Source organism: Microcaecilia unicolor, chromosome 13 (genome assembly GCF_901765095.1).
Source record: "Microcaecilia unicolor chromosome 13, aMicUni1.1, whole genome shotgun sequence".
Lineage (NCBI taxonomy): Eukaryota > Metazoa > Chordata > Amphibia > Gymnophiona > Siphonopidae > Microcaecilia > Microcaecilia unicolor.
In genome coordinates, this window is record NC_044043.1 from 72,972,231 (window position 1) to 72,987,697 (window position 15,467).

The window sequence follows — 15,467 nt, forward strand, 5'->3', positions numbered from 1 at the left end:
TTCCCACCCACCAATTCCCCCCCAGGACACTTCCCACCAAGGACTTCCCCCCAACCCCCCGGACATTTCTCATCCTCCCTAGCCTGCAGCTTCTTTCTTATATTTGATTGACTGCACTTTCTTGGCCTTTAGATTTAAGCTCCTTCGAGCAGGGACTGTCCTCTGTGTTAAATTGTACAGCGCTGCGTAACCCTGGTAGCACTTTATAAATGTTAAGTAGTAGTAGTAGTAGTTATATTGGGTCCCATAAGTCCTGGCGGTGCTTTTTTTTTTTTTTACGGCGTCTGAAATGAGGTTAGAGCAGCATATGAATCTACACATAGGACGTATAATAACTTTGAATAGGTAGAGTAGTAATCCTATATAACAATTCTCACCACCAACGTTCGAATGTGCCAGGGACCGTGCCTCCCTTGGAGGTGGTCTGCTAGGCAGGCACGCACTGACGTCAGTGACAGCTGATTTGAAACCAAGGGGAGGCGTAGGGAAACACGTGGAGCGTGTTTCCCTACTCCCCCCCTTGCCTCGGAATCAGCTGTCACCCCCGCGTTACGGCCCCCTGGACCCCCTTCCGCGAACCTGGTGACCCCCCTTCCCGCCGAAAACCGCCCCCCCCCCCGACACCGTTGTCGACTACCTGTGCTGACGGGGGACCCAAACCCCTGACAGCCGAAGTGCTATTCTGCCTTTCGCGTTGGTTCCTCAATGCTCTTCTCACTCTCTTCAAGTTTCTGTGCGTGCGTCTGACGTCTGACACACGCACAGAAACTTGAAGAGATTGAGAAGAGCATTGAGGAACCAACGCGAAAGGCAGAATAGCACTTCGGCTGTCGGGGGTTTGGGTCCCTCGTCAGCACAGTCGACAATGTCGGGGGGGGGGGGGCGACAGGGTCACGGGAGGGGGGTCCAAGGGCCTCAACGCGGGGGCGTGGTTGAAAACAGAGGTAGGGCAGACTGTGAAACACCGAGGGAGGGTGGGGGATTGCCTGCCTAGCGCCCGTTTCCTTCCTTTCAGAAACGGGCCTATTTCCTAGTTTGTTATAAATCGTAATCACTGTGTTACTTTGAGGAGCTGAATTAGGTTGAAACTAGTTTGAGGGGGTGTAGGGGGGCACTGCCCCCCACATGAACTGCACTTTGTATTTATCTATATATTTATTTACTTATTTATGACATTTAGATCCCAGATTAAACATGAATTAGGTTCAAACCTAGTTTGGGGGGTGGGGGAGCACTGCCCCCCCCCCCCCCACCACCACATGAACTGCAGATCTGGAAGGGGAAAGGGATGCATAAAAGATAATGTTGGGGGGGGGGGGTGGGGGTATACTGGTCCCCCAAACGATATGGAAGAGAAAAGGGAGGGAGATTATTAGGCATATTTTCAAAGCACTTTGGGAGGCTAAGTTCCATAGGTTTCTATGGAACTTTGGAAGGCTAAGTGCTTTGAAAATATGCCTCTATTTGTCCTAGTGCGTTTTTTGAGTTATGGGTGGGAATTGTCCTCCCTGGTGTGATGGGAATTGGTTCAGTGGGAATTATCCTAGGTGAGAATTGTCCAGATGGAGTTGGTGGGTGGGAACTGTCTGGTAGGAACTGACCTAGAGCCCTTTTACCGCAGCTTGGTAAAAGGATCCCTTGATGACTTTACTCCCGTGATGAAAAAAATGGCCAGTGAAAACGATCTACACACACATTCCTGGAAATAACATGGGAAACGACACAAATGAAAAACTTCTGGCTGCCCATCTCTAGTGCTCATGAAGTTTTCTTTATAAATTATCTACCAGCAGGTCCCCAGATACAGAGCTATCCATGAACTTTGCACTTAGGTGGGCTACTGAAAATTAGCCTAGAAACCATCCAGCAAATAAAATTCTATACAATAAAAATTAAATTCACATCATTCATACATATAGGTTCACTAATTCTATTATCTTGTACCTGTAGTTTAACTTAGTAGATTTTTTCGGGTCAGTGGAAACCGCAGAACTGGCAACAAAGCAAGGCACAATGTGTCTCTCAAACTGTCCTGAGAACCTTTGGAAGCTGGCAGTCTGGGCAGCAAAGTATACATCTGAACTACAATCAGGGAGAAGATACAACAGTGTGAATCAAAGGGACATGTTCACTTGCTGTATGAGCAAGGATCTTGCCAAGTACTTGTGACCTGCATTGGTCACTGTTGGAAACAGGATGCTGGGCTTGATTGACCTTCGGTCTATCCCAGTATGGCTATACTTATGTAGGCTGTCACAGGACATTGGTCCTTTCATTCAACAGAATAGCAATGGAAAACTTCAAGGCCTTTTGCCCTTCAGAAAAGCATTGAAGACCCATCTCTTCAAGAAAGCCTACCCTAACGATTCAACTTAACTAAAGCCTGCCCACATGATTCTTACCGACGATTGTTATACATTGACCATGTTTCCCATTATCCTTATTGCTATCCCATATCTATTCCTCTCCATCTTCCTACACCTACCTCCTAACGCTCTTTTCCTTCTGCACCCAATTCCTCCTATGTTCAATTTACTTATCCGTTAAGCCCATTAATATTACATTTACTACAAATTGCATATTCTTCTTACGACTTTGTAATTCTTTATATTGTTACTATGTAAGCTGCATTGAGCCTGCCATGTTTGGGAAAGCGCGTGGGGGGGGGGGGGGGGGGGGCAAATGTAATAAATAAATAAATAAATCCTTGAAGACACAATTTGGCTTTAAAATTATGTAAATTAAATCTACAATCATAGAGCCATATATGCTAAATTTTCCTCACGGTAAAGTAATAAATCTCATGGATGTTAGCCTATGACACTAGAGGATCAGAGTTTGCCAGCCCTGCTGCAAATAGCAGGGCGTGTAATAAAACTCTGCTCCGGCCCTGTTTTAGGAGTAAACTTGCCAAGTCCTCCCTGACACTCTCTTACTTCCTCCTCCCCACTTAAACATTTTCCACACCCATTTGTGCGTTGCAGCTCAAATAACTAATCATATCTTATTTCAGTTGGCCCTTCTGTTATCAACCTACTCAGGTTTTATGTCATCTGGCTTTAGTAGGCAGGCAGTAAAGATGTCACTTTTGTTGGCTTTCACAGAGTGCTTTGGGGGGGAGGTATGGCCTGTGGATTTTGGTGACGTACGACCTGGGGATTTCTTCGCACTTTTCTTTTCAGACTTTGGCTCTCTCTTTTCCTTTTTACTCTGCAAGAAGAATAAAAATTTCATCTATAGACATCTACAATGCATTTCAATTTGTCAATAAAGCCAAGTCACAGTAGCAGATGGTCTCTGTGGCATCAGGATACAGTCTTCCCATTTGGGTGATGTAATCCGAAGGAGCCCACATGGGAAAAAGCTTCTACACCTTAGTTCAACTTCTAGAAGCTTTTCTGAAACTGAGTATATCCCGCATTTCCTGCCCTGCACAGTCACATGGAACCTCCTCAGTCTGTAAGCTTGCAGACTACAGCTCCTAAGGGAGATTGGTGATTATTGAGGACTTGTATGCTGCTGTCTACAGAGAACCCCTACTTCAGGGAGGTAACTTGGGTTTCTCCAAGGACAAGCAGGATGACAAGCAGTGGCGTAGCAAGGGGGCGGGAGGGGCGGTCCGCCCCAGGTGTCAGCTTGGGGCGGGGTGCTCCCTGCCAGCTCCCCCCCCGGGTGCAGCACGATGACACCCCCCCTTCGGCGCATCAACACCCCCCCCCCGACCAGTGCCCCCCCCCCCCCGACCAGTGCCTACCCTCCTCAGCTCCCTCCGGCTCCAACCAGCTCCCGCACCCTACCTTTAAAGAAATTTCGGAAGCCGTGGAGAGGTGAGGCGCCTCGCGCCTGCATGTAAAAGAAGCGTGGATCATCATCGGGCCTTCCCTCTCACTGTCTGTCCCGCCCTCTGCTGACACAACTTCCTATTTCCGCAAGGGTGGGACAGACAGCGTGAGGGAAGGCCCAATGACGATCCACGCTTCTTTTACATGCAGGCGCGAGGCACTGCGCCTCTCCACGGCTTCTGAAATTTCTTTAAAGGTAGGGTGCAGGAGCTGGTTGGAGGGAGCTGAGGAGGGTAGGCACTGGGTCGGGGGGGGGGGGGGTGTTGATGCGCTGAGGGGGGGTGTCATCGTGCTGCACCCGGGGGGGGGGGGTGCAACGGTGAACCGCCCTGGGTGGCAGCCCTCCTTGCTACACCACTGATGACAAGTCCTCAGATTTGGAACTCCCTAGCTACAGGCTGCCTTTAACACAAAAAGAGGATAACAGGAAGGGCCTGTCAACTGGCAGGAAACAATATTTTTTTTTGTTGGCAACAGGCTTTTGTCAGTTTTTGTTAGGAAGGCAACCTAGCAATGAAAGGAATGGACCTAGGGGGAACGGAGAAGGATTCTAAGAGGGGTAGTTATTAAGGTGCAGTAAAAACAATGACCTGGCGTCATAAGAGTCAAGACGCCGGGTTATCTCAGTGTATGTTTAAGATATGGGTTAGAGTAGGGTTGGGGGGGAGGGGGTGATCTTGTATACAGCTGTTAACTTTGAACGGAAACTAGGGTCATGAGGGGGGGGGAGGGTGCGGAAGTCTTCTCACAAAACAAAAATGGGATCATGCGTTATCCAGCTTTTTGCTGTTTGATGCTGTTGCCTCTTCTTCTGTTATGTTTCATTGCTGTCATGTAATCGCTTGTAGTTTTTGTCTAGATTTGTTGTTTAATTGTTAGATGTAGGATTTCTCTGATCATGAATAAAAAATCATTAAACCTTAAGGTGCAGTAAAAGCAAGACTTTGGGAGTGCCTCTTCTTGATGCAGCATTAGTTTTAGGCTTGCCGCACATTAAAAGTCTGCATTATACTTCATCAAGCCCAAAACGTAACACATTTTAGTAAAAAGGCCCCTATATGCAGTGTACAGGCAGTGCCTCAGTGATGTCTTTGTTGCCCCAAGACTTGTTCTCGGGTGCTGTATGATTGCACTTTTATTACCGGCACTTCTGTTTCCTTGATGCTCTCCTTTCTCGGTACAGCTCTTGCTTCCAGTGTTTTCTGCTGTATCCTCACGGCTTCTTCCTTGATTGACTGCTCTGACAGGGTAGGTCTGAAGCAAACCCGGACTAGACATTTCTGTGATTAAGAGAGCAGATCACATACATAGCATCTGAGAAATTAAATATCCATTGTCTTATTCCTGTTCTTCCCACATACCTATAGGTTAGGGGTGGGGAATCACCTGTCAGTCTTTTATCAGTCTATCCGCTAGTACCATACCTCAAATGTACCCTGAATTGTTATACTTTGTTATGAGGCAACAGCAAGTACTGGTATCTTAAGAGGCAACTGTGGTGTATTGGCCTTTAAGGGCCTTGAGGTCAGGGCATGCAATGTTGTTGATAACTAGGGATTGTCATTTTGTGAAATGTGCTAGTACCTGGAATACAGTTTTCTCACTTGCTGGTCCGCAGACCTGGAATGCTTTACCTGGGGCTTTAAGACTGGATGGCAGTATGGCATTTTTTAATAAATTAATGAAGACACATTTGTCAGGAATGGGGTTAATATGGTAATTCTGTATTTTGTAAATTCAGATTCTATTATGTGACTTTTATTCTGTATGTTTTATTGTAATCCGCTTAGTTGTAAGCTCCTGGACGGATGCATTCCAGCTAAAACTTAATGCACAATGTCTTGTACTCACCTCACAACATAATACAAGCAACTTCACCACTATAACGACACCATATTGCTCTCTTCCCATCTCACAAAATCTGAAAATACTTGGAGTTACCATCGATCGAAACCTCACACTCGACACCCACGTGAAAAATATGACAAAAAAGATGTTCTACTCTATGTGGAAACTCAAAAGAGTAAAACCTTGCTTCCGAAGACACATCTTCCGTACCCTAGTACAGTCAATGGTAATAAGTCACCTAGACTACTGCAACGCACTGTACGCTGGCTGCAAAGAACAGACTATCAAAAAACTCCAAACAGCCCAGAATACCGCCGCCAGATTCATATTCGGAAAAACTAAATATGAAAGTGCAAAACCCCTAAGAGAGAAACTCCACTAGCTTCCACTTAAGGAACGTATCGCGTTCAAGATATGCACGATTGTACACAAAATCATTCACGCAGATGCCCCAACCTACATGCTAAACCTCGTGGACCTGCCTCCCAGAAACGCCAAAAGATCATCCGCAAGTACCTTAAGCTGCACTTCCCCGGCTGCAAAGGACTAAAATACAAACTGATACATGCCACTACTTTCTCTTACATGAGCACGCAGCTGTGGAATGCATTACCTACTGACTTGAAATCTATTGACGAAATTACCAACTTTCGTAAATCCCTGAAGACTTATCTCTTCAACAAGGCCTACAAAGAAAACCCACAGCCTTACTAAACTACTGCACCAACACAACGAGTCAAGAAAATCTATCTTCTAGATTTACCCACCCAACTCTCCTCGTTTTTCCCCTCACTTAATCTTTGTACGTCACTAATTGTATCTGCTATCCTGGAATGACAATGTCATAACAGAACTCTGTAAGCCACATTGAGCCTGCAAATAGGTGGGAAAATGTGGGATACAAATGCAATAAATAAAATAAAATATAAATTTTTAAATAAATAAATACCTCTGGGTTATTATATTCAAAATTGAAGAGTACACTGGCTTCCACCAACCTCATGATAACATAAAAAGTCTCAGAATACTAAATGCAGCCATTTAGTACTACAGTTAATTAGCCGTATCTTTAAATCAACTTTTTGGAGAAGACACCCTAAAGCGGCACAAATAGCCATACCAGTTACATAGTAACATAGTAGATGACGGCAGAAAAAGACCTGCACGGTCCATCCAGTCTGCCCAACAAGACAACTCATGTGTGCTACTTTTTGTGTATACCCTACTTTGATTTGTACCTATGCTCTTCAGGGCACAGACCGTATAAGTCTGCCCAGCACTATCACCGCCTCCCACCACCGGCTATGGCACAGACCGTATAAGTCTGCCTAGCACTATCCCCGCCTCCCACCACCGGCTCTGGCACAGACCGTATAAGTCTGCCCAGCACTATCCCTGCCTCCCAACCTCCAGTCCCGCCTCCCACCACTGGCTCTGGCACAGACCGTATAAGTCTGCCCCGCACTATCCCCGCCTCCCAACCTCCAGCCCCGCCTCCCACTACCGGCTCATGTTAGTTTCACTATCTAGCTAAGGGCCCTGTTTACTAAGGCACGTTAGTGTTTTTAACGCGCCTACAATCAGCGCGCACGCTAACCGTGTAAGCACCTATAGGGATATAGTAGGTGCGTACACAGTTAACACGCGTACATGGTTAATGCACTTAAAAATGCTAACGCACCTATAATGCGGCTTAGTAAACAGGGCCCTAAGAGACATATTTCAGGGCCTATTACCTCCCCTGGCAAGACACTGCCAACAGATGGCATGATATCTATAGGAGAACCTTCTGGTATGAGAAACTCAAAGAAAGTTGGTCCAACTGGGGCAACGTCTCCTTTGCCAATCCTGGGGACATCATAGGCGAAGTAGTTGCGGCTGGTGTGGGAGTTGATCACATACAGGATGGCTGTCGACATGTCGTTTAAGGCAGTTGCAGCAAAACGAATTAAGGAATGGGACAGAGCAAGAGGAGGATGGACTCCGATGGCTTTACATGATACCTTGAACTGTCTAAAAGAAACAAACACAAGCTGAGTTACTTCTCCAGCCTGCTTACGTTATCATTTATACTTGAAATGGAATAATTCTGTTAGAGGCTTTACTAAGTTGTGCTAAGCAGTTAATATGGGAATTAGCACACACTAACAATGCAGCAGCCTGATAGCATGCACTAATTCCTGAGTTAACTACTTAATTCACAATTGGGTGGAGAATAAGTGGAGACTGTACCATAGTTACCCATGGTAAGATACAAAGAGTTAAGTATTAATGTAGCAGATAACACCACCTAAATAGTTGCAGCCAAAAGCATCATATTAGCAGCAGTTTCTTAATTTTCCTGTCCTCCAGACTCTCATCCACACTTTTGTTCTCATTCGTATCAGCTACTGTAATTCTATTTATTGTGGTACTTCCAGGTATCTTCTCTTCATTGTCTTCAAACACTTCACAATTCTGCTGCTCATTTTCTTTGCAATGCTAAACATTGGGATCATGTCTCACCACTACTACTACTACTTATCATTTATATAGCGCTACTAGACGAACGCAGCACTGTACACGTGAACATGAAGAGACAGTCCCTGCTCGACAGAGCTTACAATCTAATTAGGACACACAAACAGGACAAATAAGAGATAAGGGAATTACTAAGGTAGGGATGATAAAATAAGGGTACTGAACAAGTGAGTAAGGGTTAGGAGTTAAAAGCAGCATCAAAAAGGTGGGCTTTAAGTCTAGATTTGAAGACGGCCAGAGATGGAGCTTGACGTACCGGCTCACGAAGTCTATTCCAGGCATATAGTGCAGCAAGATAAAAGGAATGGAGTCTGGAGTTAGCAGTGGAGGAGAAGGGTGCAGATAAGAGAGATTTACCCAGTGAACGGAGTTCCCGGGGAGGAATGTAGGGAGAGATGAGAGTGGAGATGTACTGAGGAGCTGCAGAGTGAATGTACTTATACGTCAATAAGAGAAGTTTGAACTGTATGCGGAAACGGATAGGAAGCCAATGAAGTGACTTGAGGAGAGGGCTAATATGAGCATAACGACCCTGGCGGAATATTAGTCGTGCAGCAGAATTTTGAACAGATTGAAGAGGAGAGAGATGGGTAAGTGGGAGACCTGTAAGAAGCAATAGTCTAAGCGAGAGGTGATAAGAGTGTGGATAAGGGTTCTGGTAGTGTGCTCAGAAAGGAAAGGTCGAATTTTGGTGACATTATAGTGAAAGAAACAACAAGTTTTAGCAGTCTGATGAATATGTGCAGAGAAGGAGAGAGAGGAGTTGAAGATGACCCCAAGGTTACTAGCTGATGAGACAGGGAGGATGAGAGTGTTATCTACAGAAATAGAGAATGGAGAAAGAGGAGAGGTTGGTTTAGGGGGAAAGACAAGAAGCTCAGTCTTGGTCATGTTTAGTTTCAGATGGCGGTGAGACATCCAGGCAGCAATCCCAGACAGGCTGATACTTTGGCCTGGATTCCTGTTGAGATTTCTGGAGTGGAGTGAAGAGGTAGATCTGGGAGTCATCAGCATAAAGATGATACTGAAAACCATGGGATGAGATCAGAGTACCAAGGGAAGAAGTATAGATGGAGAAAAGAAGAGGTCCCAGGACAGATCCCTGAGGTACATCAACTGACAGTGTGATAGAAGTGGAGGAGGATCCACCAGAGTATATACTAAAAGTATAATGGGAGAGATAAGAAGAAAACCAGGAAAGAACGGAGCCCTGAAATCCAAGTAAGGACAGCGTATCAAGGAGTAGGCTGTGATCAACAGTGTCAAAAGCAGCAGTTGGTTGCCTGTATGTTTTAAATGCCGGTTTAAGGTTCTTTGTCTAACACACAAGGCTCTTCACCTTGGTTCTCCTTCATACCTGTCTTCTGTCACTACTCCTTACATCCCCACACGTGCAACTCCGATCTCTACATTCTCACTGGCTTGTTCTTTCATTCCCTAGGAATGCTCACTATGAATGGACTTGGAGTTTGGCCTACTACTTTTTATCCCCTTCACTCTGGAATAGTCTGCCCCATAGGCATAGTTTGACTGTTTCATTTGGGGGGGCAAAGAATGGGCGGAGCATATTAGCATATTCATTTGCGTATATACATATGCAAATGAATATGCTAATATGGAGGAAGGAATTGAAATTTACAGGCAAAATATCACAGATGCACATTTCAAAAAGCTGACACATTTCAATTAATAAATTATGAATAAAATACTTTTATCTACCTTTGTTGTCTGATCATTTAGTTTTTCTATTCGCTATACCTCTCCCAATCCCATTCATCTCCTGGTCCATCCCTCTGCTCCCCACCCCTCCCAGTCCCATCCATCTCTTGCTCCTTCCCTCTGCTCCCCACCCCTCCCAGTCCAATCCATCTCCTGGTCCTTCCCTCTGCTCCCAATGCTCCCAGTCCCATCCTTCTCCTGGTCCTTCCCTCTGCTCCCAACGCTCCCAGTCCCATCCATCTCTTGCTCCTTCCCTCTGCTCCCCACCCCTCCCAGTCCAATCCATCTCCTGGTCCTTCCCTCTGCTTCCAATGCTCCCAGTCCCATCCTTCTCCTGGTCCTTCCCTCTGCTCCCCACCCCTCCCAGTCCCAACCATCTCTTGCTCCTTCCCTCTGCTCCCCACCCCTCCCAGTCCCAACCATCTCTTGCTCCTTCCCTCTGCTCCCCACCCCTCCCAGTCCCATCCATCTTCTGTTCCTTCCCTCTGCTCACCATCCCTCCGTCCCATCCATCTTCTGCTCCTTCCCTCTGCTGTGCCTGACCTCTCCCAATCCCATCCATCTCCTGGTCCATCCCTCTGCTCCCCACCCCTCCCAGTCCCATCCATCTCTTGCTCCTTCCCTCTGCTCCCCACCCCTCCCATCTTCCCTCTGATCCCCACCCCTCCCAGTTCCATCCATCTTCCTTCTACTGCCCCCCCCCCGCGAGGTCCAAGATCGTGACTCCGTTTACCCCCTCTCTTCCTCCCTCCCTCCGGCGCAGGCAACAGTCTTCTTCAGCTTTTTCAGCGTTCCTGGCAGCGGTAGCGATGTACAAGCTGCCTTCGGTCTGCCCCAGAAGCCTTCTCTTCAAGTTCCTGTTCCCACCTATGCAGGAACAGGAACTTGAAGAGAAGGCTTTGGGGCAGAGCCGAAGGCAGCGTGTACATCGCTACCGCTGCCAGGAATGCTGAAAAAGACTGCTGCCTGCACCGGAGGGAGGGAGGAAGAGAGGGGGGTAGACGGACACGCTCCTCTCCGTCCGCTTGGCTTCCCTGCCCTCTCTGTCTGCGTCCCGCCTTCCTCTGACGTCAGAGGAAGGCGGAACGCAGACAGAGAGGGCAGGGAAGCCAAGCGGATGGAGAGGAGCGCGTGCCTGCATGTGTTTTTTTTTTTTTAACTACTGGCGCGGCGGCGCCTCGTCGTCGTTTGGGGGGGGCATTGCCCCCCCAGTCTACGCCCATGGTCTGCCCTCTTATTGCTGATCTCTATTGAAAGCCATTTACTTTGAGAAAGCATTTGGTTATCTGTAAGACCCTGCTCCCTTTAGGACCAGTAGATCTGGATTGCTGCAATAGTCAGGTTGTGGGTTAGGGTAATTGGGTTCTTGTATGATTGTTGAATGCTTGTTTTATCCTGTTCTATTTTTTATTAGTGTTCTTTTCAAACAATATGGTTGATTTTCATTTTTATTGTCAGCCGCCTTGACCTGGTTCCAGATTTGGCGGGCTATCAAACGTAACATAAACATTATTAGCAATGCAGTTAACACAAAGAAAAGACATGCAGTAATTATACTGGAAGATGCTGGGAATGCTCCCAACAGTTAAAGCGGAGGTTTTGCAGTTACCACATGTTAATTTGGCAATTCATGCACAGTAACTGCAAAACTTTAGTGCACTATAGTAAACAGGCACCTTAATAAAATTCCATCAATATATCCTTCATGTTGTGATCGCTATGGCTACAGAAAACATTCAGATGTTTCATAAATCTAAGTCCATCAACACATTCACAATTATTATTACAATTACCATATCACCAGTAAAGTTCTGGTATCGAGTGGATGCACTACAGAACGCACTATAAAACCTTACAATTTGTTCTCCACATTGGATGAAAATAAATCTGCAGTGTCTCCAGCAGGGGCGTATCTGCGTGGGGCCACAGGGGCCTGGGCCCCCGCAGATTTCGCCCTGGACCCCCCTACCGCCGTTAACCCTCCCCCGCCTACTGCCGTCAACCCTGTCCCCGCCTACCGCCGTCACCTACCCCCGAGGTCCGCTTCCTCCTGCCGGTTTTTAAAAATATTACTTCAGCTGGCGGGGGACCCCAACCTCCGCCAGCCCAGCCGAGGTCTTGTTTGAGTTCTTCATCCTCGTGCTGTGAAAGCTGCATCCCTTCCAGTTGGACGGAGTCTGACATCGCAGCACGTTGACGTCCAACTGGAAGGGATGCAGCTTTCACAGCCAGCTGAAGTAATATTTTTAAAAACCGGCAGGAGGAAGCAGACCTCGGGGGTAGGTGTCGGCGGTAGGCGGGGAAAGGTTTGACAGTGGTAGGCGGGGGAGGGTTCACGGCAGTAGGGGGAGAGGGTTAATGGCGGTAGGGGGTGGCGGTGGCGGCCGGGGGGGGGTATAATGTGCCCCCTCACTCTAGCCCCTGCCCCCCCTACTGCCGAACCTCAGATACGCCCCTGGTCTCCAGTAACATCCACTCGCTCTATCAGATTACCTTTCTTACTGAACAATGCTGGGGTTGAGACAGCTACTGCGAGAAATGAGGAACAACAGCGATTTACCTGTTAATGGCTGTCTTGCAAGTGAGGTCCATCTTGTATTCCTTCGCTTTTTGGGCTTTAAAGATGATGTCCATCTGCAAACTTTCCAGGGGTAAAAGAGTTCCAAATCCATCATTAGGCTGAACCTCTATAAACTATACAATACAGAGAAGGTAAAAACTGCTAAACCATCAGTATTAGTAAAGAAAGAAATAGTATTTAAAATCAAGTATTTTGCACACGTATTGGAACCAAGGGGGCGGGGGGTAGTTATTAACATGGTTTTTATTATTAATCTCAATTATTGATAACTAGATCACATTGCATAAAACGAGACCTGGGCTAAAATAGCACAAGTTAGTGGTAAAATAAAATGTCTTGCTGGAAGTCCACGTTGGTAACTACACCCCTAAGTGAAGGAAGAGGAACAGGATGTTTATGAGTGGAAAATGCCAATGGCTAATTATCACTGCTCATCAAAAAGGAATTTTGAGGGCAATTGCTTTAAATGTGCAAGCAGGTACAAAGGCTGTGGATACTTCTGCCTGTGAATTGTGGTGTAGAACAGGTAAAAGTGAGTTGATTTTTTACTCTTTCAAAAAGTATAAAGACCAAGGGACACTCAATGAAGTTACATGGAAAGACTTTTAAAGCAAATAGGAGGAAATATTTTTTCACTCAATGAATAGTTAAGCTCTGGAACTCGTTGCCAAAAGATGTGGTAACAGCGGTTAACGAATCTGGGTTTAAAAAAAGGTTTTGACAAGTTCCTGGAGGAAAAGTCCATATTTTGTTATTGAGATGGGTGTGGGGAAGCCACTGCTTGCCCTGGGATTGGTAGCATGGAATGTTGCTACTAATTGGGTTTTTGCCAGGTATTTGTGACCTGGATTGGCCACTGTTGGAAACAGGATACTAGTCTACATGAACCATTGGTCTGACCCAGTATGGCTATTCTTATGTTCTTACGTAATAGAGTTCAGATGTCCAGGCCAGGATGTGGAAAATTCCCACAGTATTTTACAAGAGGTTTTGCCAAACAGAGCCTCTTGTAAGATAGTTGCAGGACTGCACGTTGATGTTTTCCCATGTCCAGTGGGAACACCGATTTTATAAAGCTGTATGTAGGGAAAGAAAATGTGAAACCACTCTTCCACATGTGCGTAAAAGCAGCTTTTTAAAGTCACTGCTCCTGAGCTCCATGTTGCCCTGATCCTGCAGCACCGATGTCCCTCCCCACCTGCCCTCACCACCTCTCTTTCCAGCCTTCCAATTTCCCATCCCACTCCTCCCAAGGGATCTGATACCATACCAGACCTCCAACAGGTGACCCACCCAACAATCTCTCCCCCCCCCACCAAGATACCTGGTTCTTCCCAAGATCATCCTCCCCAAGAAAGAAGACCCCCCCCAACCCAATCCCTGATCTTACTGGGGTCCCTGATGTCTAGCAGGAGCAGGATTGATTTCCACTCAGCCTGCTCTTATGGTTCTAGGTTAAAAAAATGGTTGTCATGACCCCTAGCGGTAACCTAGTAGTATTTCTTCTAGCAGTCAGGCTGCCAAATAAAGGGGGGGGGGGGATTATTCTTTCCAGGGCAGTTTCCCTGGAGGAGGATCAGCTGCTTTGAGGGATAAAGGGATTGGATGTGTTTGGGGGGGGGGGGGGGTTGGCTATCAAAGAGTCAGAAGGATGATGCCAACAGGCAGTGGCATACCAAGGGGGGGGGGGGGGGCGGTGGGGGCGGTCCGCCCTGGGTGCCAGTGGGTGGGGGGTGCTCCGCTCCCGCTGCCTCCTTTAAACAAAAATCGGCGAAGCAGCGTCGCAGGCAGCGCCTTGCCTGCCCTGCTTGTGAAAAACTCAAATCTCCTTCTCCTCGTCTTGACGTCGACTCGGGCCTTCCAATCAATCACTATGTCCCGCCCGTCCTCGCGGAATTTACCTTAGAGGAGGGCGGGATATAGTGATTGATTGGAAGGCCCGAGTCGACGTCAAGATGAGGAGGAGATTTGATTTTTTCACAAGCAGGGCAGGCGAGGCGCTGCTTGCGATGCTGCTTCGCCGATTCAGACAGTAAGAACGGGACTGAGGTGGGGAAGGAGAGGGGCGAAAGGGACTCGGGTGGGGATCTCAGACAGGGGAGGGGAGAAGGGGACTGGGGTGGGGGTGTTCAGAGGAAAAGGGGAGGGGAGAAGGACTGGGGTGGGGGTCTCAGACAGGGGAGGGGAGAAGGGGACTGGGGTGGGGGTCTCAGACGGGAGAAGGAAAGGGGAGGGGAGAAGGGACTGGGGTGGGGGTGTTCAGAGGGGAAAAGGGGAGGGGAGAAGGGGACTGGGGTGGGGATCTCAGATGGGAGACGGGGAGGGGAGAAGGGGACTGGGGTGGGGGTCTCAGACAGGGGAGGGGAGAAGGGGACTGGGGTGGGGATCTCAGACAGGGGAGGGGAGAAGGGGACTAGAGTGGGGATCTCAGATGGGAGAAGGAAGGGGAGGGGAGAAGGGGACTGGGGTGGGGGTGTTCAGAGGGGAAAGGGGGAGGGGAGAAGGGGACTGGGGTGGGGGTCTCAGACAGGGGAGGGGGAGGGGAGAAGGGGACTGGGGTGGGGGTGTTCAGAGGGGAGAAGAGGACTGGGGTGGGGTCACAGACAGGAGAAGGGGAGGGGAGAAGGGGACTGGAGTGGGGATCTCAGACAGGAGAAGGAAGGGGAGGGGAGAAGGGGACTGGGGTGGGGGTGTTCAGAGGGGAAAAGGGGAGGGGAGAAGGGGACTGGGGTGGGGGTCTCAGACAGGGGAGGGGAGAAGGGGACTGGGGTGGTGGTCTCAGACGGGAGAAGAGGAGGGGAGAAGGGGACGGGTGGGGGTGTTCAGAGGGGAAAAGGGGAGGGAAAAGGGGACTGGGGTGGGGATCTCAGACAGGAGAGGGGAGAAGGGGACTGGGTTGGGGATCTCAGATGGGAGACGGGGAGGGGAGAAGGGGACTGGGGTGGGGGTCTCAGACA

At 48.1% G+C, this 15,467-nt stretch overlaps 1 protein-coding gene across 2 annotated transcripts in view; it reads right to left on the bottom strand.

Annotated features, from left to right (window-relative positions):
* Positions 1-15,467, bottom strand: part of CFAP74 (cilia and flagella associated protein 74) — a 119,138-nt gene that overhangs the window by 36,163 nt on the left and 67,508 nt on the right. For both annotated transcript variants that reach the window (XM_030186085.1, XM_030186084.1), the window contains exons 24-28: positions 12,490-12,623; positions 7,427-7,703; positions 4,985-5,122; positions 3,038-3,210; positions 1,945-2,082 (exon numbers count right to left, since the gene is read on the bottom strand). In XM_030186085.1, the coding sequence (XP_030041945.1) occupies positions 1,945-2,082; positions 3,038-3,210; positions 4,985-5,122; positions 7,427-7,703; positions 12,490-12,623 (860 nt within the window). The remainder of the gene's footprint in view (positions 1-1,944; positions 2,083-3,037; positions 3,211-4,984; positions 5,123-7,426; positions 7,704-12,489; positions 12,624-15,467) is intronic.